At 39.2% G+C, this 27,291-nt stretch overlaps 2 protein-coding genes across 2 annotated transcripts in view; one reads left to right on the forward strand and one right to left on the reverse strand.

The window, feature by feature from the left end:
- ECPAS (Ecm29 proteasome adaptor and scaffold) overlaps positions 1–27,291 on the forward strand; it is a 424,259-nt gene that overhangs the window by 194,451 nt on the left and 202,517 nt on the right. The gene's annotated exons all lie outside the window — the stretch shown is intronic.
- Positions 1–27,291, reverse strand: part of SVEP1 (sushi, von Willebrand factor type A, EGF and pentraxin domain containing 1) — a 118,306-nt gene that overhangs the window by 32,375 nt on the left and 58,640 nt on the right. Inside the window, exons 15-35 of the mRNA XM_068176581.1 lie at positions 26,184–26,375; positions 25,619–25,852; positions 24,944–25,105; positions 24,042–24,203; positions 23,031–23,192; positions 22,383–22,477; positions 21,165–21,261; positions 20,421–20,534; positions 19,441–19,554; positions 18,363–18,564; positions 17,174–17,331; positions 15,873–16,074; positions 15,038–15,213; positions 13,614–13,738; positions 10,148–10,271; positions 9,477–9,647; positions 6,741–6,914; positions 3,666–3,785; positions 2,728–2,904; positions 1,862–1,946; positions 1,356–1,547 (exon numbers count right to left, since the gene is read on the reverse strand). Of these exons, the coding sequence (XP_068032682.1) occupies positions 1,356–1,547; positions 1,862–1,946; positions 2,728–2,904; positions 3,666–3,785; positions 6,741–6,914; positions 9,477–9,647; positions 10,148–10,271; positions 13,614–13,738; positions 15,038–15,213; positions 15,873–16,074; positions 17,174–17,331; positions 18,363–18,564; positions 19,441–19,554; positions 20,421–20,534; positions 21,165–21,261; positions 22,383–22,477; positions 23,031–23,192; positions 24,042–24,203; positions 24,944–25,105; positions 25,619–25,852; positions 26,184–26,375 (3,238 nt within the window). The remainder of the gene's footprint in view (positions 1–1,355; positions 1,548–1,861; positions 1,947–2,727; positions 2,905–3,665; positions 3,786–6,740; positions 6,915–9,476; positions 9,648–10,147; positions 10,272–13,613; positions 13,739–15,037; positions 15,214–15,872; positions 16,075–17,173; positions 17,332–18,362; positions 18,565–19,440; positions 19,555–20,420; positions 20,535–21,164; positions 21,262–22,382; positions 22,478–23,030; positions 23,193–24,041; positions 24,204–24,943; positions 25,106–25,618; positions 25,853–26,183; positions 26,376–27,291) is intronic.

Consider the following 27,291-nt stretch of genomic DNA (forward strand, 5'->3'; position numbering starts at 1 on the left):
TTTCCTTACCTGAGAAAACAGGATTGGTTCAGATGGTGTGACTCAGATGTCTGAACATAGTGTGAAACACCTCCCTGAGATGTCTTGGTGAAACCCCTTGTCTCCAGCTGCTATGTCAGCTGTCTGTGGGTTCCCTGTAGGGCCCACATCATATCTGAGAGCTTTACATGGGAGTGTCTGATTCCCTACAATTTGGTGTCAAATGGTATTAGACCCCCATGTTTAGCTGACTAAAATAAGATAACGGAAAAGAACACTGACCTGTAATGCTTTAAAAAATTTGGCACAGGCCCTTGTCAGAGAAGTAGGGCTTTGCCGACCTGTGGCGATATGTGTAAAAACACCTAAAAGGTGCTTGAAGGAAGAGATTGGGTCCAGAAATAATGCATAAGATGGACACTGTTTGAGAGGGCTTCCTCTGGAGTGGTAACCACAGGAGAGAGGATCTCTCTCACCAAGCTATGGTAGACAGGTAAAGAAAAAGAATCAAAATTGACGTGGTATTTGTTGCCTATATGTCCAAAGTCCACAGTCAAAAAACTCATTTACTGCCCGGTTTAGTGGGGTGCAGATAAACTCGCAATGTGAATCTATGACTTAACACTACACTGAGCTGCAGCTGAGTTATCTATTTGTACTAATGCAATTAAAACTTTCACCAAATGAACACGCCTCACCTACCTGCCTGCATCTGGACAAGGAAATGATTGCAGCAGGAAAATGGAGAAAATAATCATCCCTAAACAGGCCCATATGGGACTACTTTTGTCAGAGTATATCTGCTAGAGGTACAAGCAGATATCGGGGAGGCAGAAACCTGCATGTAAAGCCACATCCTTGGATATAGCATTAATGGGTTAATTTTTAATTGCAGCATGTTAAAGATGCATTTGCAGTATAATTGCTTACAAATGAAAAACAGAACAAAACCTTAGAATTAATTACTAGTGCAAAGAGATCAAGGAGTAAATTAGTAACTTCCAGAAAGTTCCTTCACAAAAGGTGTTGTAAACTAATAGCAAAAATAATATGAACTACAGTTGTAGAGGTATGAGAACTTTTAGAAATAATGAGAACTATTTTTTTGAATATCCAAAATATTTTTATGAGTTTGATGGTAAAATGAAAGCATTACATATGTATATAGCAAATCCTGAGTGACTTTTCTGAACTGCTCTAGTTCAGGATAAAATACAGAAAGTACACTCAAGGTAAAAAAAAAAGTTTTTTTCCAATTCTGTTTTAGTATTTTATCATTCTGAGCAATGATCTCAGCTTTTTCTCTTTCAGATGTAAGTCAGACCTTCTAACAAACACGCCACCTGCATTTGGCTCAGGCATCTTTGTGCATTTACCTGTATCCATTGTCACAGGTGTATGATACAGAGGAAAGGTAGGCTGTGCCACTGAGAGTGTATTTTCCATTGCTGATATACTGTGGGCTAGGGCACATCACCATTTCACAGGAGGGGGGAGCATGATTCCAAATGCCATTAGCAAGGCACAGAATTTCCTTTTCACCCACCAAGTTGTATCCATCATTGCATCTGCATTAGAAGAAAAGAAGTGCTATCAAACACAGAACCTTTCACGCACAACATAATCAGCCATCCCTTTTTTCTCATCATCCACACCTGCATAAACCATCTTTCTTTTCAGGGAATAGAGAAGTAATACTGGAATAAACATTCAGCTCTGCTAATGAACAGCCACTCTATAACCAAATGTCTTTCCATTATTTTAATCCCATCTTGCTCCTCTCCTTCATTTCAACCAATCTCCCAATTCAGCCATACTCTTATTTGCTGCCAGATTGTCAATCAGTTATTAATACAGCACTTCAAACATACTGAATTCCTACCTGTACACCACCTTATTATGGTATGTAAAATTTGAGCCAAAAATGGCACTGTTCTCTGGAATAACTGGAGCACCACAGGATATAGCTTTAAAAAGACAGGAATACAAGAGAGGTTGATATAACACAAACAAAAATTAACAGAAAATTAGGATTTTCTTTGTTTTCTCAGAAAATATTTGAAGAAGTATAAAGACCTAGGTAACAATGAGTTCTTGACTAATCTGTAAATGACATTTAAGACTCTTTATCTGAATTCACCTTACTGAGAAACTGAACTAATTGGAAGTAACCAATTGGAACTAATTGGAATAACTGCTCTACAAACCACATGCTTGGCTCTCAAGAGGACTCCATATCTACCTCTCTCTATGGACAAAGTAATTGGTTTTCTGCTTAGACAGTCTTTGTCAACTCTTCACTTTACCTGTTGCTTCATCTCATTTGTTCTGGTTTTCTAAAGAAGCTATTTCTGCTATTATACCATGACTATGCACATGCATCAGCCTGTCCTTTCTGGTTGCTTTTTATCCACTGAGACAGTTAATGGTCTTTAAGTGATTAATTGCGTGAAAATGGAAGGCTGGGTGGAGAAGAATAAGAATTAGAAGAACACTTCTAATGTTTGCATTAGACTGAGTCTATACCTCTGACACACTGGAGAATCTGCGTAAGAGAGAACCACTACAAACATGACAACTGTGCTTATGTCTTAAGAAAACAAAGACTTCAACACTGACATCCAGATCTGCTAGGACAGGGTTTCATAAACTGCCATGGTCTCTAAAGGCTCTTCACTATTATTTTGCCCGTTCCATTTGTCTAATGTTAAAGTCACATTTCAGTATGCATTACCCCTAGGAACTAACCTTTACAATAGGGTGTCGGGTGGCTCCACTCTCCAGACTCCATGCAAGTAAGTTTTGTCGCTCCTGTCAGCTGGAACCCTTCTTGGCAGGAAAATGTTACTTGACTGCCAACGCTGTAAGTATCCCCATGTAAATGGCCATGCTCTGGATTTCCTGGATTATGGCATTTCACAGGTTCTGAGGAGGAAGAGGGAAACTATGAATAATATATTTATGTGTCAAGTTTTATGAACAAATTACAGGAGATATCCTTGGGAATTTGCTGAGAGCAGGAAGGCAAAGCACATGTAAAACACTAAAGTAATTTACATAAGTAGTTTACAGTCTTTTCTGTTTTATGTGTAAGTGACAGACACTGAAGACTCATGCAAGTAAGCAAATCTTGACATGGAAGAGCCCTCTGTAACAGAGTTTACATTCCTTGTCAGAAGCAAACACATCTTACAGTCATTTCTCCTTCTGTGAGGGAAAGCCCATTCCAGCATGTCCATCCCTGAACAGGAAAACTGTTCAGCTACCTTTTATGCCAACCTATGCCACTGTTGAGTTATGTTCATCCGAAGTTACCTTGTTTGATGTTTCCACAGGCAGCTCTAGCCCTACTCAGAAGCCTGTGTTAAAATATATCTTCATTGCACAGCTCTGTTCTGAGAAGTGAAACACTGTAGCCTTCCCAGGTCTTGTGCTCCGTGTGCAATAAGGTATTTGTATGTGTCTGTGTCTTGGAGCAGCATCCCAACGACAGCTGTATCCATATTGAGAGGTGAGTTTTCAAGAAACAAAAGGAGACACTTTATCACAGCCCCATCCAGACTAAACTGACCTGGAGGTGAAAGCATGACTGTCCTAGATTCAGTTACTGTCTCGCAACTGGAAGGCAGCATACTGGACTATACAGAATCTTGGAAAGGCTAGCTGGATGTTTTTCTTTCCCATACCTGCACATTTTTTACCATCTCCTGTGTAAGGAGGGATGCAAGTGCAAACATAGGATCCGTTTGTGTTGAGACAAGATGCGTGCTCATCGCAGTCTGATCCAACAGCGCATTCATCAACATCTGCAAAAAACAAAACAAAACAAACTCACAAAACCCACGACTCCAGCGTGTTATTTGTAGCAAGCATTTACTTTAAATTTCTGCCTTACTGTCAAGAGGAATTACTTGAAGTAGTATATTAAAAATCACTTACTGCAATAACATTTTTCATCCACTGGTAAAAATGCTAAATATTTAAACAAATATTTATAACTCACTGTGAAGTTTTATTACAATTTTAATTATAATTTACTCGACAGTATTGCACAATATGAGAAAATCAGAGATAAAAGTTATTAGCTTTCAGTCACTACTTCCACATAAAGTATCTGGTTTCCAAACTGCAAAAGATCAGATATTATAACTATTTTTACTACTAGTCTGCGTAGACACTCTGCATAGAGGAAGGATTTTTGCATTAAGCTCTTGCTTGGGAAATCATTTCTATCTCAACCTTCCTACTTATAAGACAGGAAAACTTAGTCAAGAGGGGAAATACTCTGAAAAACATTAGAGCCCCATCTTTGATGAAGAGAATTAGACTAGACCCAAAAAGAGCCTGCAGTTGCCAGAAAAGTTAAAATTAATCCAAAATGTGTTAGTTATTGTAATTAACTACTTACATGAAATTAGCACCTAAAAATCCCAATTGATAATTTATGATCCATGTACTTTGGTACAATGCAGCAAAATTTAAAAAATTAAAAATTCCTCACTCCAGAATACTTCATAAAATCTTTTAATCTTGACAGTAAGGAAACGTCCTTCTTATGAAAACAATGAGTCAAAATTGCAAAGACTCAGTTTCAAAGTATCTAATTGAAAAGTGCTGGCATCAGGGATTAGTCTCAGGGATTACTCTCTGTATATAAATGTGCTTGTTTCAGAGTATTAGAGAGAGGTAGAACAATTCTTTAAATGCCCTGCTACAGGACACCTGTTGATCTAGGTATACCTTGCAGACACACAGTTTGTGTTCTTTGTCCATTTCCAGTAAAAAAAAGCACTGGTTAAAAAAACAAGAAAATCTACTGAATTGGAGGGTTTACGCTTCACTTCTGGATGAGTCTGATCAGTATGAAAAGACCACAACACATTGTAAAGAAAAAAGGAGTTTCTTTCTGTTATGCAGCAGGACAGCTGCACAGTAATACCAAGACAGTTGCCAATTACACAAGTACCAGGAGAATGCAAACTGCTAGCACAGCAGAACTGGAATGACTGCTTCTTCTGTAATGTCTTGTTAGGCAAGAGACTTCCAATGGGGTGGAACTACACTGTGAATCAGACCCTAACAGAACAAAAGGAATGCTTCAGGGCATAGGTGTACCAGGTTTTGTTAGCAACTCCCTGAAGCATGAGTCAGAAAGGTAAATGGTGGGTCAGAGTGCCAAATCCACTCTTGTTTTCATTTTCCCATAACACTGCTTTAGAGAGACGAGGCAAGCTGGAAGATTGGGCACAGGCTTTTTCCTTCTGAACATTGTGACTCCTGCAGTGTGAAAGAAGAACTATTTAGAGAGCCTTGACGCACCTGTGATACTCTTTGTAGATTTTGAAGGAGCGCTGCTGGACAGGATACCATGAAACTAGATGGATCCTACTCCAAAGTGAATTTTGGCAGAACTAAAAGACTTTGGGCATTTCTTTTGCTTGTATTAATGAAAAAAGAAAATGTGCTATACCTATAAAGAATTAGGAGTCAAATCAAACACAATTCTTGCCAGTTTTTTACTGTGCAACTCCCATTTGAGGCATGGCTAAAATCCAGTATAACCAGATGCAGCAATCAAAGTACAGGTAGCTAGTGGATTCCAGCAGGGGTAGGCTGGAGATGTGGCCCTGCAAGACCAGTGACACTTAGTTCACTGTACACAGTACAATGCCAGCCTGCCACATCTTTCAGCTTGTGCCACTGCACCTGGCACATCAGACCCATCTGACCAGCAAGTAAGTTACTGTGTGGCAACTGTATGAGCTGTGTCCCAGACCTCTCAATGCTGTAGCTGCTTGCTGGTAGGCATGTCTGACTCACCAAAAAAACCCCACAGTGGAAAAAAGGCTCAGAGAACACTGGCAGAGGTGATCTGCCCGTTAAGTTAGGGACTAAGGAGACAGCAAGATGGCCTTTCATTTAGGTAAACATCAATTGACAGTTGAGTGGATCAGCTGGCAGTGTGAATGCTTCTCCTTGATCTCATTAAAGAGTGTGAATGTCTTCCTGAGTTAGGCAGACCAGCATGGAGGAGTGGAAATAAATACATGGTCAACATGAGGTATAAATGTCAGACAACTCCTAATGGGTTTGAGCTGACCTTAACCCACACATTCATTCCCAGCTACTGGGAATGTGAAAGGTCATGATGGTGAACATATTACAGAGCTTGATAATGGGAAACACACTGGAATTATGCCTAAACTGTGTCTTACAATTGCTCTATTTTTTAAGTAACTTGAATTTGTTTCTGTTGTGCTGTACAGTACATTTTGTATCACTCAGCTTGATAGGAAATCCTGTGCAGCATCTACTGTCTTCAGGTGAGTAAATCTGATATTAAACAGTACAATGTCCATGTGTGAAATATCTAAAAGTACCTGGTCAGAGAGCATGGGACACTGCCTGAAAAACACTGGAGAACAACAAAACGCACAGGTCAGAAGAACAGAATGCAAGGATTGCAGGACACAGAAGGAGAAAGGCTGGGAGTGCAATGCAGGCCTATATAATTTTATATATGTTTGATAAATGCAGGATGTGGGGCATACAAGAGGATGGACAGAAAAAGGTGACAGAATTGTAGTTTTGGTTTCACATAAGGCTAAGCATAGTATTTCAGAAAAGTGAATATTTTGGATTATGACTCTGTGACTGTGGTTAGCCTCCACAATTTCAGAATGAATGTCTGCTCAAACCTAAGGGCACAGGAGAAGTGTGAGATTGTCAGTGCATGCATCCAAATGTATGGCACATCTTACCAAGGCATGATGGTGAAATACTGTTCCAGCTTCCATTGTCCAGGCAGAGCATCCTGGAGTCACCCAACAAATAGTAGCCACTGTTACAGTGATAGGTAATAGTACTGCCAGCAAAAAAGTCCTCAGCTGAATAAAATCCATTTTCTAAAGTTGGAGGCACTCCACAGCTGATTCCTGCAACATGGGTTAAAAGAGGGCACAGGCATTAACAGAACAAACACAGATCATCTTCAGAATAATTTCACATGAGAGCCCCTATCATGTGTTTTTGTCTGCAGCTGTACTATCCCATTAGCAAGAGGGCCCAGTCCTTTTCTGAAGTAGCTAATCAATTCCAGGTCTAGTGGAGGGTCTTGTTTTCTGGGCATTTCTCAATAAGAATCTTAGCAGGACTTTCCAGCTCCTGCAAAGAAAATTTTGCTAGGTCTGGAGGAGACATCTGTGGCTGAGATCTGAGCAGATGCCCTTCAGTCACAGAACACTTCTGCTAAGAAATAATCCTTGACAAAGAAAAAGGAAAACTCAGATGGCCTTGTTGTTGTTGTTACTCCCCTTTGCTGAAAATCAAGTTCAGGATCGCTGTGTTTAAACACTGCAAAAGTAGCCAACAGAGACTACTAAGAGTTACAGTCCTGGCCTGAGATGAGGGAATGCATGAATGATGGAGAGATTGGAACTGACTTCACATACAACCCTGGGCATCCCTTAGATTGACTATAGTAAATAATCCCATCTGATCTCAGTTGTGCCAGCAGAAAACAGCCTTGTACCTGCCTACCAGAGGCTTTTATTTATTCTAGCAGAATTGCTTCTGTGACGCTTTATCTCAGTCAAAAAGGCTTGAACTTATTCCAACAGCTACACAGCCCATCTTTGTAGCTACATGGGTTATAGCAAGTCCTAGTCCCCTAGCTGTGTGCAAGAGTCACACAACAAGAATTTAAAGCCTATAGTTATGGAAGCCTAGTACTTGCTGGGACGGAATAAACCTGGAGAGCCTGTAACAATGACAGGCTCTCAGGCATCTGTAGTTTTGGGGGGTATTTAGCACTAGGAAGAGGAAAAGTATCCTGGTGGGTGAAGACAGTGATTACACTGAGCCTGATTCAGTCACTATTTTTTCAGGCCTACACCATTAGTATAGACTAAAGTTCATTGTAGCAGGAAATAGGTATCTTCAAGTAACTTTCATTCATCATGTCCTCGTGGACCAAGTACCTTGAAAGTAAAGGCCAGTCTGTTTGTGGCAGGGCAGACCTATTCTGTCTCAGTTCTGTGCTCAGCAGGTAAAACTGCTTGGCCCAATGCAGAGAAATCAGAAACACTAACAAGATTCTGGTGGTTGTCACAGATCACACACCAAGAAAGTGCAGAGCTGTCTCTGCCAGTGAGCTTTCCTTCTGCTCAGCAGGACTTGCTTTTGGGTAAATCCTCACGGGCATGCTGTTATTTACACAGAAGATGAGACTTTTGCTACAAATAACTGAATAAAGAAGAAGACATTAAAATTTAGATCAAACTATTTAAAAGGCATTTTTAACACATTTTCTCCAAACTGCATATAAATTCTAGGATTATGCAATATCTATTTCTGAAGCTAATTTACTATTCTGCTGAAATGAAAAATGTAATCAGCTCCAACAAAGAACTGCAATCATATGTGCAGTCACAACAGAGGAGGACCAAAGGAAAGGAGAAAGCAGGAGCAGGAATCATAGAATCAAAAGAAACTTGGCAGCCTGAATGCATACAGCTCAGTTTCTGTTGCGGTGTGTCTCCTCCCTCCCAAAGGTAACCCTCTCCCCCTGCCCCAACCCCCATGAGCCCTGGCTGTGAGACAGGGGGTCCAGGGGGTCGAGTGATTGGCAGATTTGAAAGATACCCCCTGCCCCCTGTGGCTATTGGTAGACCTAAGTGCCCCTTCTCCCCTGGCACCCCTCCCCCTCACCTGGTTGGTGGCTACCTGTCCCTGCCCCTCCCCTTACCCCCGGGTTAAAAGGACAATCCAGCCACGTGGCCGCCCCTTCTGTTGGAGCTGCCACCAGGTCCACAACTCTGTAGCTGAAATAAAGACTCTGGATCAAGCTCTAGCAGAAGTGCCTCCTTTCTTCACCATCGCCTGAAGCCTCTCCACTGAGGAATATCGCTCGCAGCCTCTGAGTAACCCAAGGGTGTCACTGGGGAGGAAACATCCCAGCTGCCGCCATTGGACTCAGCAGCAAGGCAAGCCCGGGCAGGTCTCTGTCGGAATATTGGGAACCCCAATAAGTTTCTTTGAAGAAATCCTGTAAATCTTGGAGCACTTCCAAGTCCTGACAGAAATATCTGCTGCCTTTAAAGAAATTAGGTCATAACACATTAAAGTCAAGGCTTCTACTTCAAACCAGACATTCTCAGTGACATCTAAAAATCACAGAGGTATTCTAGCATTTCCTGTGCATCTTCCACATTCCTGATGCCATAGAGGAGGAAAGTACCAGATTGCTGATCCAAATGGATTAATTTCTCTAACAGGAATGGATGTTAAAAACTGACTGAAAAACATGTAAGAACCTGCTCATGATACAGTTTCTGCTCAGCAAAACATGAGTTTAGTTTTAAGCATATATGTATACGCTGTAGCATGGATGGATTCAAGTGTATGCTAGTTGCAAAAAAACCCAGGCCATAAATAGTGATAAGATCCAAATAAATACCAGGGTTTCTTAATCCTGCCAGCTCACTGAGACAACTCACTTTCACATCGGGGAAAAGGCCGTGTCCACTGTCCCAGATTAAGGCAGTGTTGAACAGAGTTTCCCACTATCTGGAACCCTGGGTCACAGGAAAGGCTCACTTTTGACCCTGGCTTCAAATCAGCAGAAGAGGCCCGCAGATGTGGTATGGATCCTTGCAAAGGTGGACAATCTGTGAACAGAATATATGCATTCAGTAAGAGGTACAGCTACATGCTGAAATGAATAAATTGGTTACGTGATTTATCTTAAGCTTTCCTAAATGTTATTCATGCTACATCCCGCTTGGGTCCAAAGGGTTTTTAGAACCATCAACACATAAAATCAGAAAAGGAATTTACAGAAAAAGAAGCAAGGAGGCAGCAGGTATTTTAATACAATACAATGATTATTAGAATAAAACACAGTATTTTTTTTTCTGATCTACTACCATCTTCAGTCTTTTCCCATCTCAATTCAGGAAGCAATAAATTTTTGTCAGATTTCAACGAACTTTTGTTACAAAACCCTAGAATTTGAAGAATGAAGGACTGCATGCTCTAACTGTCAAATTATCAAAATAATTTATTCAAGGTTAGTAGAGCAAAGGCTGCAAGCTATCTTGTTGACCCCATAAAAGAGTCTTGTAGTATTGCTCATAAAAAAATGGGTTCTAGGAAGTAAAGTTCTAACCAGCACAAAATATACTCTTGTAATCTATCTTCACTCTTCCAACAACTCCTGGCAGGAAATCTGGCCAGGCTAGTACATTTCCTTTTTGCAGTTCTTCTGGACAGGATGTAGCCAGAGATTCTACCTATGGATTTAAAACAGTTGGTTAGGTGATGTTTAAGGACAGTGTAGGAAAAGAATATTAAAAAAAATATTCCCTTCATGCATGCATACAACACTAGAACAGATCCTTGAGGGAGTAATGCTCATCTTTTCTAGTACAAGAGGTTCCTGGCTGAAGTACTTATTATTCTGTTCTTATAAGCTATCTAGATATGGACAGTTCGTGCTGAGTCACTACCTGAAGGACTACTAGACATGCAAACAAGGTATTGAACACAGTTCTTGAGACACAATTGCATTTGTTAGTGTAAAAGAAGAACACATCCATATCACAGGAAAAGACAGTAACGAGGCTGCAACCTGAAGAGAACACTTATCTATTTGCAGAAAATATCAAATAGGAGCCAAAAGAAACTTAATGTTCAAGATCTGTATTCTGAAAACTGCTAGCACTGCACCACATATAAGGGACAGAAACACAAAAAGGAGATGCTTAATAAGGCAATTAGTTGTTTCCAGAACACAAGTTTTGTGAACTGTATTAATTGGACTCTCTACAACACTTGGTAGGTGAGGCCCAACCAAAGCAGGACAGGGAATATAGAAACAGGAACTACATAGGCCAGCTAAGTACAGGAGGAACAAAGGAACACACTATTAGACCAACAGCAGATTAGTATCTTGAGAGGATCTGGTCATATGTCTCTGATGGAAAAGTTTTCTCAGATAGGTGATTGCCTTCTGTCAATTTCCAGTAGATAAATTCAATTACCAAGAATAATGTTCTACAGTGTCTATCCTTGTGAGAAGGAAAGGTACATGAACTTTGGAGTGATTTGTTCTCATATTGTCCCTACTCTGAACCCATTGAGGCAGATTGGACTTTATTCTAGAGTCAGGATAGCTGGAGAAGGAACTGATGTTCTCTCTTTATTCTGAGGCCATTTCAAAATCCTCATTTCATCAATCTGTGCCAATGGAAACTGCTTAGGCCAAAGGCTGCAAAAAAATTGCAAGGAATCTGCATGAAAAAATTACCAATGTAGGAAAAACAAGTTTGGGAATCGCCCTTTCAAACCATATGATGGCCAGAAAGGACCTCACAGTTTCCTATAAACGACTCATATTTCTGTTGCTGTCTATTCAACAACAAAGCTACCAGAGTCACAGTTAACCTATAGAAAATTAATGTGCAAGTGAATAAGCAGCTAAAGCATGCAATGAAAAATCTTAAAGACTAGATTCCACCATCCTTTACTCACTAAGCAACATGTTCTGTCACCTTGCTGTCCTTTATGGCTGAGAATAGAAAGTTAAGACTTAATGAATAGTTCCAGCTGGCCAGAATAAACCTAATGATAACAGATTACAATAGAACTTTACTGTTCCAAGCTCTGAAATGAATGAGGTAAAAATTGTATAGGAAGCTTACTTAGCTCAGCTTCCTGTCTGATGTTATATCTGTCTTTTCAGATTAGTAACATGGATACTATAAATGAATGGCAGGATTTTCTTCCTTGTCCTAACTCTGTTGCATCTGAAGCAAGCTGGAATCCAATCAGACCTGTCATTAAAGAGGGGCAACTACTGAGAAAGTTTCAGAAAGTTACACTTAAAACTCTTCACCAGTGTGCCCCGTAAAATCACATGTACGCTTATCAGCTTCAAAACTGCTAGAGGACAAAAACTTGAAGATCTGGTTGGCAATACAACAGTTGGTGACCCTAAAAGCCAAGGACCGTAGCAGATGGTTGGGTAGTTTTAGACCTGTCAGAGAGGCAAAGTAGTAAAAAACCAGAGAAATAAACAGAGGAGACATCTGGATGCTGGAAGCAAAGATTCTACTTTACTTTTTCATCTATTCATGTTATTATTTCTTATCTGGATCATGGATAACAAACAGCTATAAACCACCAAGTAGTGACATGAATTTAAGAAAAATCAGGAGAACAGCAAAACCTTGTAATCCAAAGATTCTTCCCCAAAGAAATGCCTCTAACTTTAAACATTTGTCTTTGTTGTTCAAGTGTTACCAGCAGTTTAACACTACTGACATTCAGGATAGAAATACTAATGAGCAGGAAGCGGTGATGGAGCACTGTCATCAGGTTTGCAGATAACATCAAGCCGGTTATAATATCACCAGTCAGTGTGCTCAAGGACAGAGTTGCATGCATAGGCACCTTGACAGGCTGGAGTAAAGGGCCAACCCAGACTTCAAAAATTCAACAAGGAAAAATGGGAAGGAAAAAACTTCTGAACAATATAGGTGAGGAAAGCCAAGAGCAGGAAAAAACTCTATGGAAAAGAACTTAGGGACTCTGGCAACCAGTGAGCTGAGTACTTGCCAGCTGTGCTCTGTGCAAATATTGAGGACCAACAGCATCCTTGGCTGTGTGACTAGGGTTTCCATCAGAAAACCAAGGAAGTGGTTATTTTTTCTCAGTGCTTATTAGATCACATCTGATGTACTGCATTCCATTTTGTGTTATTCACAGCAAGAAAGACATTGACAAGTTGGAGCAAGCTCAGGGATGGAATTGCCTCCCATTTGCCCTGGGAGGAGAGCTTGGTTCAGCCTAGAGCAGAAACAGCTATGGGGACACCTCCCAGCAGCCCCGTGTATGGGGGGAGACAACCAGGTACATACAGGCCTGTACAGCAGCATATGGTGGAAGACACAACCACTAGTCATAAATGGAATTGGGAGGTCCCAACTAGGAATAGAGAAACAGATTCCACTTGAGGATAACTAAGCACTGAAGCTTGGCTCCCAGAAAAGTTGAGGGATCACTGTCCTTGCAGGCATCCTTCAGTCTTTATTAATTTTTAACTCAGTGGAATTTGGTGCTGCCAAACTACTTTATTTTAGGTACCTGATTAGATGTAACTCACAAGTCAGTTATACTTCCCTTTCAGACTTTTTCTGGAACTATATAGCTCAGATTTTTCAGTGTCTAATGCATTGACTGAAATTGTGATGTCTCCCCTCTGAAGTTTTAACAGCAGAGGAAACTGTACATAGTCTGTAAAACAAGCACTTTGCTTATTTAATTGGATTTCTCTCTCTTGTAGCAGTACTGTTAATTTTTATACATGATTTCCTTCCTGTTATGAAGCCACATACTACAGAAAGACTCAATCAAAATAGAAGGTGACTCAATGTTGATTTTACCAGACTTAGTTCTGCTTAAAGCTACTTTACTAACTACACTGAGCTTATTACCCTAAGCCAGGACTCCTTCTGGTCCCCACTGACTTCTGTGGGAGTAGAGGTCTAGCCAATACGCTAACCTAGAATGCCTTCTAAAATGTTCATCCTATGTTCAGAGCCCTCTGCTCAAACACTGCACTAAGGACTTACCTGCTGTGGAGAAAGGACATGGTCCCAAATGTTGAGTTGGCTGATGGAGCCCACAAAAGATTCAGCTGGGTTGAATCCTTCTCCTTTTTGATCTTGCTCTTGACCCAGCACAAGCGCACCGCCACCTAAACTCAGAAATTGAAGTGGGGTAGGAAACAAAGCCTTACAGCAGGGATCCCATAAGAAGATTAAAAACTAAGCAAAACAAAAATTTTGCTGCCCTATGTTACTAGGATTTTGCAGTGAAGACCAGCCACCTTCAGCAAACTCTCTCAGCAAAACCTCTGTGAAGCCTTATGCTAGACTGAGATAGGTCAACCTAGCAATTTGGAAGTGACTGTCAAATACATATGGGAGCAGAAATCACCGACGGCTGCTTCAGGAATGATATTGGCTCAAAGAGGTCACTTGTAGGTCAGAATTTGAAGTATAACACACAGCAATGTAAAATGCAGATTTGAGCAGGTGGGGCACATTTTACAATACCAACTTACACTTCCTGCTTTAAACAAAAGCTTACTAAGTTTTACAGGTCAAATGTGATTCTGTACCCTCAGAAGCACCCTGAGAGTAGTTAATGCTCTGAGACATGGCACACAAGTTAAATTTATTCTTCTTGTCCATTAACATGTGAACATGCACCTTCTACATCACAGGGTATGTGGACAAGGTCAAAAAGTAATGGAGACAACACACTTCCTTAGGTCTTAGTTCTCTGGAGAGAGCTCCAATTTAAGGGGAAAAGACAGGGACAAACATAAGGATCATGGATTAAAATGCTTTAATATTGTATCTTTTATTTTAATAAAATAGTATTTTGGAATTCTATGTAAATTTGGATGGTGGCAGTATGCAAACAGTACCAAAATAAAACCTCTTCGCAGCCAAATAATACCAGGCTTTTCATAGTTTTTCAATGCTGAAGATACTCCTTTTTATGCCCTCTGATATTGCTCTATAAATGACTGATCACAGGAAACAATGAAATAGCAAACTCCACCTTGTTAGAAAAAAATACAAACATAACTTCAAATATATGACTGAAAAGATCAAGAAAAGGCTAAGTCAATCAACCCTGAATACACATATGTAAGGGAAATGCCAGATAAACTTTATTTTGTTGAGTGAGACACTTACTCTCACAAAGCCATCCCAGAACCAGCCCTGGACATGTTCATTTGTGGACTAAACTGTGTTGTCCATAAAACAATTTACCTACCAGTATACCCTAGAAATGTGCATTTTGTTTTCAGTGATGCTGAATGAGGGGAACTGTCCTCACAAAAAAATAACAGCAAACACAAGCTTTTCAGAAATGCTGAAAACATGAATATATACTAAAAACACCTAAACGTTTTCTTGCATATTCTGCAATAAAAACAGAATGAAGACAACAGATGTGGTATAATATAAATAAAACATACCAGGGATTTTTGATCCAACTGAGAGCCCACTGCCTCCATCAGACAGTTTTCCATCGATGTACACCTTCCATGCCCCATCCCTGCACGTCCATGTCACTGCAATGTGATGCCAGTTACCATCGTTCACTGAAGGACAATCTGTTATCTTCTCTTTCCCATTCACATAAAGAACCCAGCTGCATGGAAGGAAGGCACAGGCATACTCAGCTGCATGCAGCTACTTTAAAAGCATGGTCTGTCCCCCATGACTCAAAAAAATGTTATTTGACTAACAAGATAACTGGCGTGTGATAACTATCATATGAGTCTTGAAAGATCATCATAGATGATATCTCCCTCCCAGAGGACTTGGAAGTTGGTTATCATATGCAAAGCATGGTGAAATAAGTGACATGTTTTTGTAACAAAGTATTAAGGCTCAAGTGGATTCCTAAATTTTCCTGTTGAGTTTGGAGTCACACTACAAGTCATACTCTTGTCAAAGTACAAGTCATACTCTGCTTTTAGAATCATGCCAGAAGTACTCTGAGTGCTGAGCGCCATTTGCTTCACTCATTGTTTCAACGGGCCATTAAGAAAAGGTGTGAATATAGTACAGAAAAAAATCATGTTGTCTAAATTCACAGCTCTCTTGCCATTACTCTTCTACAGTGCAAAAAGTGATGGAAACAAAGCAAAAAGAAAAATAAAACAAAGAGACAACTCTTTCAAGGGAGTTTGGATGCAGATTTTTCTGCCCCAAAGTAGGCACAACTTACATTCAAACTTCTGTTCTACACTTCCTTTATCAATCCAAGACATCTGTAAGCTATAGAAAAGCAAAACTGTGATTTACCCATTGTAATCAGTCAGAAGAAATGCATTATCACTTCCATTTTCTATTGCATAAGAAATGGGAGTTCCATAGTTTGTGGTGTCAGTGGATTTCATCCAGAATGTACAGGTGATGTCACCGAGAGATGGTAAAACACCATCAAGCATGACGTATCCATAGATACCAGAGACTTCAAAATCAAGATTGAAACCAGAGGACTGTTCTGCAACAAAGACAAAGAGTATTCAGTACAATATTCACACAAACATGGAAAGAGAATCTAATCAAATCTAAGCAAATGCAATAAAGTGGAATGCAGTCCTGCTACCAAAATTATTCACTAACTTGAAAAGAGGTAGAAAGAACTTTTGGCAGTCTAACATCAACCAGCATACAGAGCTTTCCAAGGCTAGAATACAGTGCTTGAAGACAAATATCTGGAAAAGACACTGATTATCTAGCAATGAACAGGAGCCTTCCTTCTCTGTTCTCTATCACTGAAATGACCTATCTGTCTACCATCTACCATCCAATAATATAAAGAGGTATAATCAGCTGATTCCATTTAATCAAGCTTTGAAGAAAAACCCCAAAACAACTCAAGATTTTTCCTGTTCTGGACCTACTGAAATACACTGCCAATATGGGACAGCATTTCTGTGCTATTGTTCAAAGCACAGTGACATGCTTTACAAGGAAGCTACAATGTTATCAAGTGAAGTTCTCCCGAAAGGTGGGTGTTAAATTCTGACATAAGATGGCAGGTGTAAATGTCTTCTACTGTCTTTGTGAAATCAACATTGCTTCCATTTAAAGATTCACTGGCTACTTTATAATTTTCAGGGAGAGGGATTTGAGCCTTGTGGTCTCCAGTATTCCCCAGGAAGTCGTGCTATGGGTGTGACCCATGCCATCTGTCCTTAGCAAACTCGATACTCTTTTGCCTGTTAGGATTTCTGAAGCTAAGACTACCCCTTACTAATCTTCAGCCCTGTGATACAAAGCCCTACACAAAATACAAGAAACAGAAAGATCTACTTAACTCAGATACACAGAGCAAATACAAATTGAATTCAATAGACCTACAGGGTATTAAAAAGCTAGAACCATGCCTTAGAAAAGAGAAATGACTCAGACACATGCTGTTACTTGTCTGCAATTACAGTTATTAATGCTGCAGTCACACAGGTTTCACTCATCCTCTCACAGTCCCACCATCGTAGCTACTTTCTGGGGAAGCTGTATGAAATCAGCCCAGCCACTGAAAATCTTGCACAGAGACTTAGTCAAGCCACCTTTTTCTGAGACTTAGTCCTGTGTACCTGTTTCACACCTGCTGCCTGTAAAGCCAGGGGGACATTTACAAACGTACGAGTTCAAGGCATCCACACAGGTGGCTTGGTTTAAGCAGGGACTGGAGGCACAGTCATTGATGTTCACTTCACAGTTCTGTCCTGTGTACCCTGTCACACACAGACACCTACGGAGGAAGAGAAGCACACTTCAAAGGTGATAGCCGTCATAACAAAGAATTCTGGATATGAGGCCAGATCTGCCAATGAGAATGGTATATAACAATACTAAAAAAATCAACAGATGACATACTACAGAATTAATGGAGTTGTATTTTGGTCATTCCTCTTAAGCATGCTTGTACTCTATTAGCCACATAATAACACTGCTAGACAGGGACAATACAATATTTAAACAGCCTGCATTTCTTTATATGAAATTGTGAGACATTACCATTGCACTTCCATGAGTAAAACATACCTCTTACATACACAGAATTAAAGATATTAATGAAGATATTCAACTTCTCAGACAGTCACCTTTATATATAGGTAAAACCAAACCACCAAAGACACCAAAAAGATACCAAAACCTTTGATACTTGGAAAACCAAGGTGCTTGAAAGGCATCAAAACTTCTAGGGCTTTTGGGAGGGAAAGACTAAACTAAACATAGACATTAACAGCTGGCCCATCTACCTATACAGTGATCTAGGATATGACACTCCTGATGGCATTTATAGCATCAGATCTGAATTCAGATACCCAAAATCATAAAATTAAGTAGCTGGAAGTTTCCACTGGGGATTGTATTTTAACCTCAATAGCCTCAATATGTACAGCTATCCCTGTCTTTCCAAGCTATAGAAATGTAGTATTACCAAGTACATAACTGGTCATCCTGTATTATTCCAGTGGAAAGCAAGATAAATCCCTGAAGTTTGGAAAAATTGACATCTTTTGGAAGATCAATATTAAAACCATGCAGTCTTACATTTCAAACTCTGCATATGTTCTTTGCTGATTTCCTTGGAATTTTTTAAGAGTCAAGACACTAGGATATATTTTCTTGTCTTTTAAGCTCTCCTTTAATCTTCATACAGGGACCACTTATTTTGGATCAGTCTGCCAAAATATGCTTGCTGAAATCTGAGAAGGCTGAGGCACCTCAACATGTCTGACTTTCCACATTATATTACATCAGTCATCTGTTTTTCACCTGAAGCTGTTGATACCATCTCTGCATGTAGCTCCATTCCTACAGGGTCTGCTGAGACATTCATCAATGTTTCTTTCACACAAGACACCAGTAAAACCTGGAAGACATTTGCAGGAGAAACTCCCAACTCGATCTTCACAAACAGCCCTATTAAGACATGGGTTGGAAAGGCATTCATTCATCTCCCTTTCACAGTGATCACCTGAGGAAAAAAAAAACCGAACAAAGTAACAGCTCTAGATTGAATTTACCTAAGAAAGAAGATTATTAACCAATCTCTATTTTTTAAAGGATGTAGCTGATCTTCTAAGAAAAAGCAAACATCAGAGTAGCCATGCAGGTTTGGAATTTGCTCCATTAACAGAGGTTAAGTAAACACAGTAGAATTATGGGAACCATCTCAACAGTTACGGAAATAACATGTAGCAAACTGTCGAATTTAAATGTGACTAATTTGGGGTGAACCAGGAAATCACCTGAGAAATTGTTCTGGGCAACTAATGAAAACCTACTATAGAAGACATCTCGCTGAAACCCTAACTCTAAGGAGAGATGTGAAAGCCAGAAACACGTGATTCTGTGATTTATGATGTGCAAGAGACTCTATGCCACAAGCACTGATACTGCATGTGATTATATAGTGGAACTTTTTAGCAGCATGATAATCAACAGATATGTGTATTTGTTATTGAAATCTGTGAAAGCAGGCTATGAGATTGGGGAGTAGTTTTAATATAGACCATTTTATCTACTGTTAAAATATTTTTATGTTTAAATAAAATTAAAAACAACGATTTAAACCCATTAGCATGTTGTTATTAGTTTCTTAACATCACAAAGCAAGTTCATAGCAAAATTATTAATTGAAGATCTAGCACTTAGTAAATCCTTCTGAACTATGAAGAGTCTGAGAGATTAGATGGACCCAAGGAATGTCTGTAACTTACATTCATATTAACATGTAATATATTATATATATTGCTATATAGCCGTGAGATGGAAATACTTTGGGTAGGGTAGGAAGACACATTTTTTGGTCAGAAAGAGTAAAAGCTGACTCAAAGAGAACAAGGTGTACCTGTGAACCCTTTTGCACATGTGCAGTGGTAACCGTTCTTGCCATCAACACAGTGGGCTCCATTCAAACATGGACTGGAGCTACATTCATTTATGTCTTCCTCGCACAAGAGACCTTTGAACATCAAGGATTACAAGGCATGATCAAGACACAGTCACAGACTGTATGCTGCAGTGACTGGATGTGAACAACAGAACAAAACCGTACCGTGAGTATGACAAAGGTTACCGAGAGTGGGTGACAAAATCATGTGATTGAGGGCACTACTGCAACAGCTACAAAGATAATCTGTGTTATTTAGATGCTGGGATCAATGTGCAAAGTCCATTGTGTATCTTTATAATGTTTAAAAACCCACCCAGCTAATGCTGACATCAATAAATGTATAGTCATAAACAGGAATGGTGAGGGGACTATTTCTAATGGAAAACACAAACACAAAATTACACAAAATCATCTTCTCAGTAGTCTATTTCCATATTTAGAAATCAGGTGCTGTTTTGGCCAGCTATTCAAGTGTGTTAGTTTCCCCGCAAATTTCAATACCTTCAACGTGCGTGCTGGTGGCAGTTAAAACCACTGAGAAAAAACATAATCAAAAGCCCACTTACTTATTCCTAGGGCTGCAGTAAAGCAACTGCATAAATGCTGTGTCTAGCTGGGCAGTCTTACAAGCACTTTCCCTGTAAGTATTTACTAATTCCCTAAACCTTATTCCTTTTTTCAGACCAGAATTGTCACAAAGGAGAAGGATACATGCACACACACAGACACACACACTCCCACACCCTGTCCTTGGATGCTTGCCCTTTTATTTCAAAACCTATTCAGATATAGTAGAGCCTTACTCTAACCTGTAGATCATATTGTTTTCCTGTTATAACTGGATGTGAAATTACACAGCACTTGTGTTTTGTGTTACTTACTTGGCACAGAAACCAAGCCTGTCTGAAGAAAAGCTATGAAGTGAAACAAATTACCTGAATAGCCTGGTTGACAGTGGCAAACAAAGGTTCCAATGCCATCTTTGCATATTCCATTGTTTTGACAAGGAGATGATTTACACTCATCAACTTGTGTTTCACATTTCAAGCCTAGAATGCAAAATAAAGGATTTAGAATAGGAATACAAAATTTAAAATTCTTCAGAAAAACGGATGCCATGACTACCTAATGTAGGAACACATGATTAATTGCCAACATTGGCAGACATTCAGGTTTATTATCTTTTCATTAGGTTGTGCTTTAACATAGACCTGAGACAAATGATGTTAGAAAGCTGTGATACACATTGGGCAGCAGACTGATCAACTTCAGAGAGGGGCAATCAAAAGTAACTTCTCAATAACAGCTGAATTATAAGACATCTCTTTGATTTGAAGCAACTGGGTAGCTAACACTGAAGACAAGTACAAGCTCTGTACAGGTGGAACTAGCTGTCAAGACTGCAAATTTCTAGCTTCTGTTAATCATGAATATTGCCAAGTGACAGGATTTTCACATCCACTAATTCCATTAAAAGAAATCCCAATCAAAACCTTTTCTGCAAAAGACAACATAATTCAGCAAGGACATGAAGAAGTATCTATTTTCATATATATTCTAAACATGTGATGAATATTCCAATTAGTTAGGCTATACTGAAATGCTTTACTCCTTAAAACTTCCTAATTTTAAGGGCATCATGAAGTAGTAGCTATTTCACCTGCTTCCCAGTTTTTTACCTGTATATCCAAGTGGGCATATGCAAATATATCCACTTCCCAATTGCTTGCATGTCCCATTATTGTGGCATGGTTCCAGAAAACACTCATGAAAGACCTGCCAAAGGCACAAATGATACAATTACAGCAAAGCTAGCACACAGTACTCTAGTTTTAAATTCCATGCTCCAACAGTTACTTTGGAAAGATGGGATAAAAAAGTCACCAGCCTTAGCTTCTAGTTCCTCCTCTGTCTTCTCAGCATGCTAACCATTTGTGCTTTTTTCCTACTAAAAAATACCATAAATGTGAATATTATTTTAAAATTACATTTCACTTAGCAAAATCTCCTCAAAACTGTCTGAGCTATGATTCACAGTTTATATTAAACTACTTTTATATTCAAGTTCTCCACTTTGCATCCCTCTACATCAGCTACTGGCCATCAGGTGACCTGACTGGGAAGTTGACCATGTGGCATTATTTCTCCTTATTCCTGCAAACCTGAATTCATCAAAGCCCTTGAGTAAATGGTCAACTAAAACCATAGGAGATAAATTTGTCTCCTGTCCCTGTGTTATATAATGTTTCAGGCCAAATCCGTCACAAATCAACTTTGCTCCTTTTTACACAATATCCCAAATTCCAATTCAAGCAAAGCAGTCTTGTCAAGAGTTACAGACTGGGGGTGAAGGGGTAAGGAGGCATCTCCAGCAAACATTGTCACTTGACTAGTTTCACTTGCCTGTATTTCAGAGAGGGTACTCACAATAGAATGGAGCTCTGCTTGCCTCCTCTCAAGTGTATCTGTGTTACAACATGTAAACTCAAGATTTTACATCTGAGACTTAAATTTCTGGTAGCATTTTCTGGTACTCAGCATATGGAAGTCCTCAGATGACTGAACACAGACATTGTATTTTTTCTAGATTATCTGAACCTCTTCCATGTAGTTTACTTTTCTTTTACAAATGCAATAAGTATTTAATATATCAGGTGAAGGCTTCAAAAACAGAATTTAAGATTGTCAACAGCTGATGCCACTTCCTCTGTTCAATGAAAGTTCCTCTATGATGACAAAGAGAATTTGAGTGTTCCCCTCTTAACCATTGCTTTCATCTCTTCAGGAAATAAAGTCAGCAAAATAATTACAGTTAAAAAGGTCTTTCTTGTTTACTGCTGCATGAAGTGCTTTTTCTTTAATTTGAGATAGCACTGGAAAATAACACTTGTCCTTACCTGACTGCTGACTTTGTACTGCTTGCTGATATTTTCTGGGAAGGCTGGTACCATCATTATACTTTCCTCAGCTGCTGAAAAAGTAGAGCCAAAACCTAAAGTGTAAAGATATGAAAGCACTGTTAATAACACTGTATAACAAGGTCCCTCTTCCATGGGGGCATTATAACTACACATTAGTAATGTGCCTAAATATATACTGAAAAAAATGAATTTGTGGGAATAAAAAGAAACCTTACATCACCCATTACAAAAATATGTATTTGTAAGGACAAACACTTCTAAAATACATACATGTTTTTACACATAAAAATATTTAATATGTTTTTATATACAGATACATGCATGCATATACTATATATTTTTATATATATTTCTCCATATAGCATATGTGCATAGTACACATAGGCAAGGTACACACACACTGCATATGTATACTCCATTTATTGAGCCTTGGCATGCATCAGAGTTAGTCTTAAAACCAGAGGCAACACCAGTAGGCAGAACCAGCTGAGAACTTCACTGCTTGAAATCAATATCCTACATTTGTCCAGAGAGGAAGTGGGATGTTTAGTGTTAAGACTACTTCTGGCTATCTTTTAGATGTTCCTCTTATTCGCTTCATCCAGCAGAGATGATGTGGCTTACTTGAACAATCGGTGATGGATCTGGCACCAATAACGGTTGTTGTTCCGTAAAAGGGACAAGACAAGCAGTAGGACTTTCCTGGGTCTGGTTGATAGTAGTCTCTGGGACAAGGGTAGCAAGGTGTCAAACCTGTACGAGAGAACTCGCCTGCAAGACATGGTACTGCAAGAGGAAGAAAACCTTTTTGAGTGACCTGATCTTTTGCACATCCACCTTACTTCCCTCCACCTCTTCATTATCACTTTCTTTTCTCCTGTCATAGTGTCTTCTTAGACTAAAAAGGAACAGGATGAAATCTGGCAGGAATTCACAACTCTAGGAAATGTTGATTTAAAATCTTCTCTGAGATGCCATCTTGTTCTCAAAGGATTATGGAATATCTGGGAAGTATTTAATTTTACTACTTTAGCTTCTCTTGAGGCAGCTTTTAAATGGAACTTCCCTTTGTCTCTCACACCTGTTTTTTTTTTTTTTTTTTTTTTTTTTTTTTTTTTTTTTTTTTGTAATTTGTTTGTTTTAATCATTGTTGTTGGAGTAAGGAGTTGAAGGAGTTGAAGGAGTAAGGACAAAGACAAGACTTTGCACCATGAATCCTTACAGACTATTTCCCCAGCAATTCTTCCGGCAAAGCTTGTCAAACAGAGTTGAGGAGAATTTCTTCAAAAAAATTACTGATAAAACTGTGTTAAAATTCAGAATTATTACATAGAACACAAGGGAGAAATAGTAGTGACAATTCACTTTCTCTTCTGTAAGGAAAAATATTCTATTTTCATTTAGGTACCCATCACATATCTCATTTTATTCCTCCTTATGTAAGAATCAGGAGGAGAATTGGTAACAGGAAATGACCTGTCATTTTATTGGGAAATGTTCCCTGGTCTACACTTAACCAGAAGAGGAATTCAGTCTCAGTTAGATGAACTGGATAACATTAGCTGATGTTTAAACAAGAATTTAGACATTTTTAATATTTAGTCTAAAAAAATTCTTACTCTTTTTGTTACAAACCTCCACAAGCTGAGACATCCACAGCACCTCTTTTTACTGTTAATGTATTTTCTGGACAAGAGATGCAATTCCTGGATCCAAATGATGGCTGATATGTTCCAAGTGGACATGTTTCACATGTCTCAAGGCCATTAGGTGAATAAGTTCCCTGCTTGCACTGAGCTATAAGGCAAAAGAGTTCAGAAAATTTAAGCAATATCCAACAGGAAACATGGCTCCTGATCTCTGAAAATAATGTTGAAATCACAATACACATCACAAGGAATTTTATTTCTGGATTATACTCTACTCTGAAGGACTTAACAGGTACAAAGAGCAAAAAAAAAAGACAGTTGTGGTAGGGTACTGATAGCGCAATTATGAATTATTAACAAGTGAATTCTCTGCAATCAGCCTCACAGATGATTTAGTTACTCATTTTAACTATTTAGTTACTCATTTTAATCAACAAAACAAAACTAATAGCAATAAAGATAATAAAAATTAAACCAAACTATCTATTTCCTTTTCAGAAGATGTCATGAACACATAGCGGTTCTGTGCTGTTCAATGCCACAGCACTGTAGGGTATGATGGAAAGTGGCTGGCAAGGATGACAATGGAATTATATTAAGTGTATTAGTGTCTGAAAAATGCAATTACAGAACTGAAATACAGAAATGAAAGACAGAAATTAAACAAAGCATCAAAGGCCAACTCTTCTCAGAACCTCTGCCTAGGCACCCTGCATGGTAGAGCAGTGATGAAAAGTTAGATATTTCCCTATGCATATGCATTAAGATGCAATTAGGACTGCTCCTTGTTTCACACACTAGCTTCATTCCAGTACTTCGACCATGGGGTCCAAAAGGATGTTACCAAGAATTCAGAAGTGACTGCCCGAATAAGACAAAAGTCCCTACCTTTGCACTCAGAGATGCTTCTAGAGTGTAGATACTCAGTATAGCTACCAGATGGACAACTTTTGCATTCCAGCTGCCCTTCCTCGTCTTGATAGGATCCAGTCCAGCAGCTTTCACAGGTAAGATGTTCCAGGGAGTAATAGGTACCCAAAGGGCAGTTGACTGTAATGTAATGTTGGAAACCTAAGTTTCCCTTAGAGTGAAAAATCATACATACCTCTTTTGCCACTGGAGTTCCCATTTAGTCAAGCAATGTCTTTATGAAATGTGGCTCTGCTCCCCAGCAGATAGGGAGATTTGGAACACTGCAAAGATTCAACTATGCACAAGAAATGGAATCCAATACCCATCTTAGCTACACATCACTCACAGGACTAATAGGGTTAAAAGACTGCATACCAAGCACTGTTTTCTCTGTATGGCCAAGCAAGGATATGACTGATTTCCCTCTGGGAGTGGAATCCTGGGTACAAAGCATCCCTTTTCCACAGGCCTTGGTTAGGAACATAAACATCCTCTAGAAGTCAAACTGTGCAAAGCATTTTTGCAGTTTATTGTTATGGGAGACCACAAGCACTGGTCTGTGCCAAATCATAACCCGCTGCAAACATCCTCTAAAACCTTCTTTTGCAAAAGGATTTTAAATACACATAAGCAACAAGTTATCTGGCTTACCACATATTCTCCCTCTCAGCACAGAACCAGGCCTGCAGAAAAGAAAGGCTTTCTCGGTCTCCAGTGAGTTGGTGTCAGCTACAATGAGTTCAGATGCAAACTGAAAAGAATACATAGGTTCCTTATTGAGAGTTCTATTCAGCCTGTTTGTGATTGTTTCCAGAGTTTTAAGGAGCCGTCTCTGGTTTTCTAGTTCCACTGTATCATTCCTTTCATCAGGCAGTGGCACGCTAGCTGGAATATAAACAGCAAACACAAAAAACACACAAATTTTGCAGTCAGCACTTCCAGCATACTCTGGAACTTATCAAGGGTGCAACACTAAAGCTTGTCAATAGAAAGTGAAAAGGAGGCCATGTGCACAAAGCTCTCCATGAAAATGAGGCTGTGATCTTTCCCCCAAGAAGAAAGTCTGTGATGAAATGGGGCTATGAATGTGTCCAGAGAACTGCCATCTGCATCTTCACCAGGCATTTGTGAGCTGAAGAAGTTTTACTGAATGTATTAGAGACACAATTTTTAAAAAGAAGGAAGCAGAGAAGTTCAGTATTTTGTCTTGTCTCACCTGTGATGTTAAATATTAACTTGATTTTTTGGTCAGTCATTGGAACATTCAGCTTATGCCTTTTGACCCGAGCAGGTGCTGCTTTTACAGAGGCAGAAAGATGCTTGGACAAGAAGTCTTCTCCTTGTACTGCATCAACAAAATCACCATAGGAATAATCCAGGTGATTTGCTGTTCCCCAGCCAGCAGGTCCTGTGGGACATTAAGAAAAAAACAAAAGAAAAGCAGCGTCATGTGTAAAATAAGTACCCTTACTTATTTCTAAAATACAACTGCAATATCATCTGTTTGAAGCTTTGGATGACACTTGTTGGCTTTGACTCTGTACAAGTGGTCACTCTTCCCACATTTTTACTAACGAAACATCTTACTCCTGACTTACAACCTAGAGGTCCTGAGTCTGGTGAAATTAGTCAAAGCTTTAAAGAAGTAGTTATAAAAGTCACATGTTGCAATTATTTTTCTTCCTCTGTCTTGCATGAACCCTCCCTTGCCACCCTCACATGCCAGCAACTTCTTCAACAATTCCATATTGCCTTTGATTCCACTTCTTGCCTACTCACAGACAGCACAGCCTATGCCATGTCTCCATTGCATCTTCTAAGAACTCTGAATAGTTCTAACATTGTCTGGACTCTCAGAAAAGGCATCATCCTGTCTATGTATTACCCCCTGACAGGCATTTCTTGTTACACACAGTGAGTCAAATTCACCCCTTTCTAATGTCCTTCATCACTATAACATGATTTCAATCAAAATATTTTCTGTTTATAATCTTTTTCATGATTACTAAGTCTAGAGGGATGTGGTCTATTTCATTGATCTAGATTATTTTTTAAAAGACATGAAGATAGAAAAAAAAATCTGCCAAGTATCTGTTAGCATCACCAAGATTATGTTTTGTTTACAGAGGTAACTAGGACAAGTTAAGCCCACAGTTTAATATTGTGTGTTTCACAACTAATTTTCTAAACTGCTACCTCTTATGCCTTGAGGAGAGTTCTCCTCTCCTGCTTCCACACTGTAAATTATGAGAAACTCCTGAAAAACAGCAACAAGGTTATTCTGGTAAGAGGCTGACATGAACCAGAAGTGAATAGGATGCTAC

Source organism: Anomalospiza imberbis, chromosome Z (genome assembly GCF_031753505.1).
Source record: "Anomalospiza imberbis isolate Cuckoo-Finch-1a 21T00152 chromosome Z, ASM3175350v1, whole genome shotgun sequence".
Lineage (NCBI taxonomy): Eukaryota > Metazoa > Chordata > Aves > Passeriformes > Viduidae > Anomalospiza > Anomalospiza imberbis.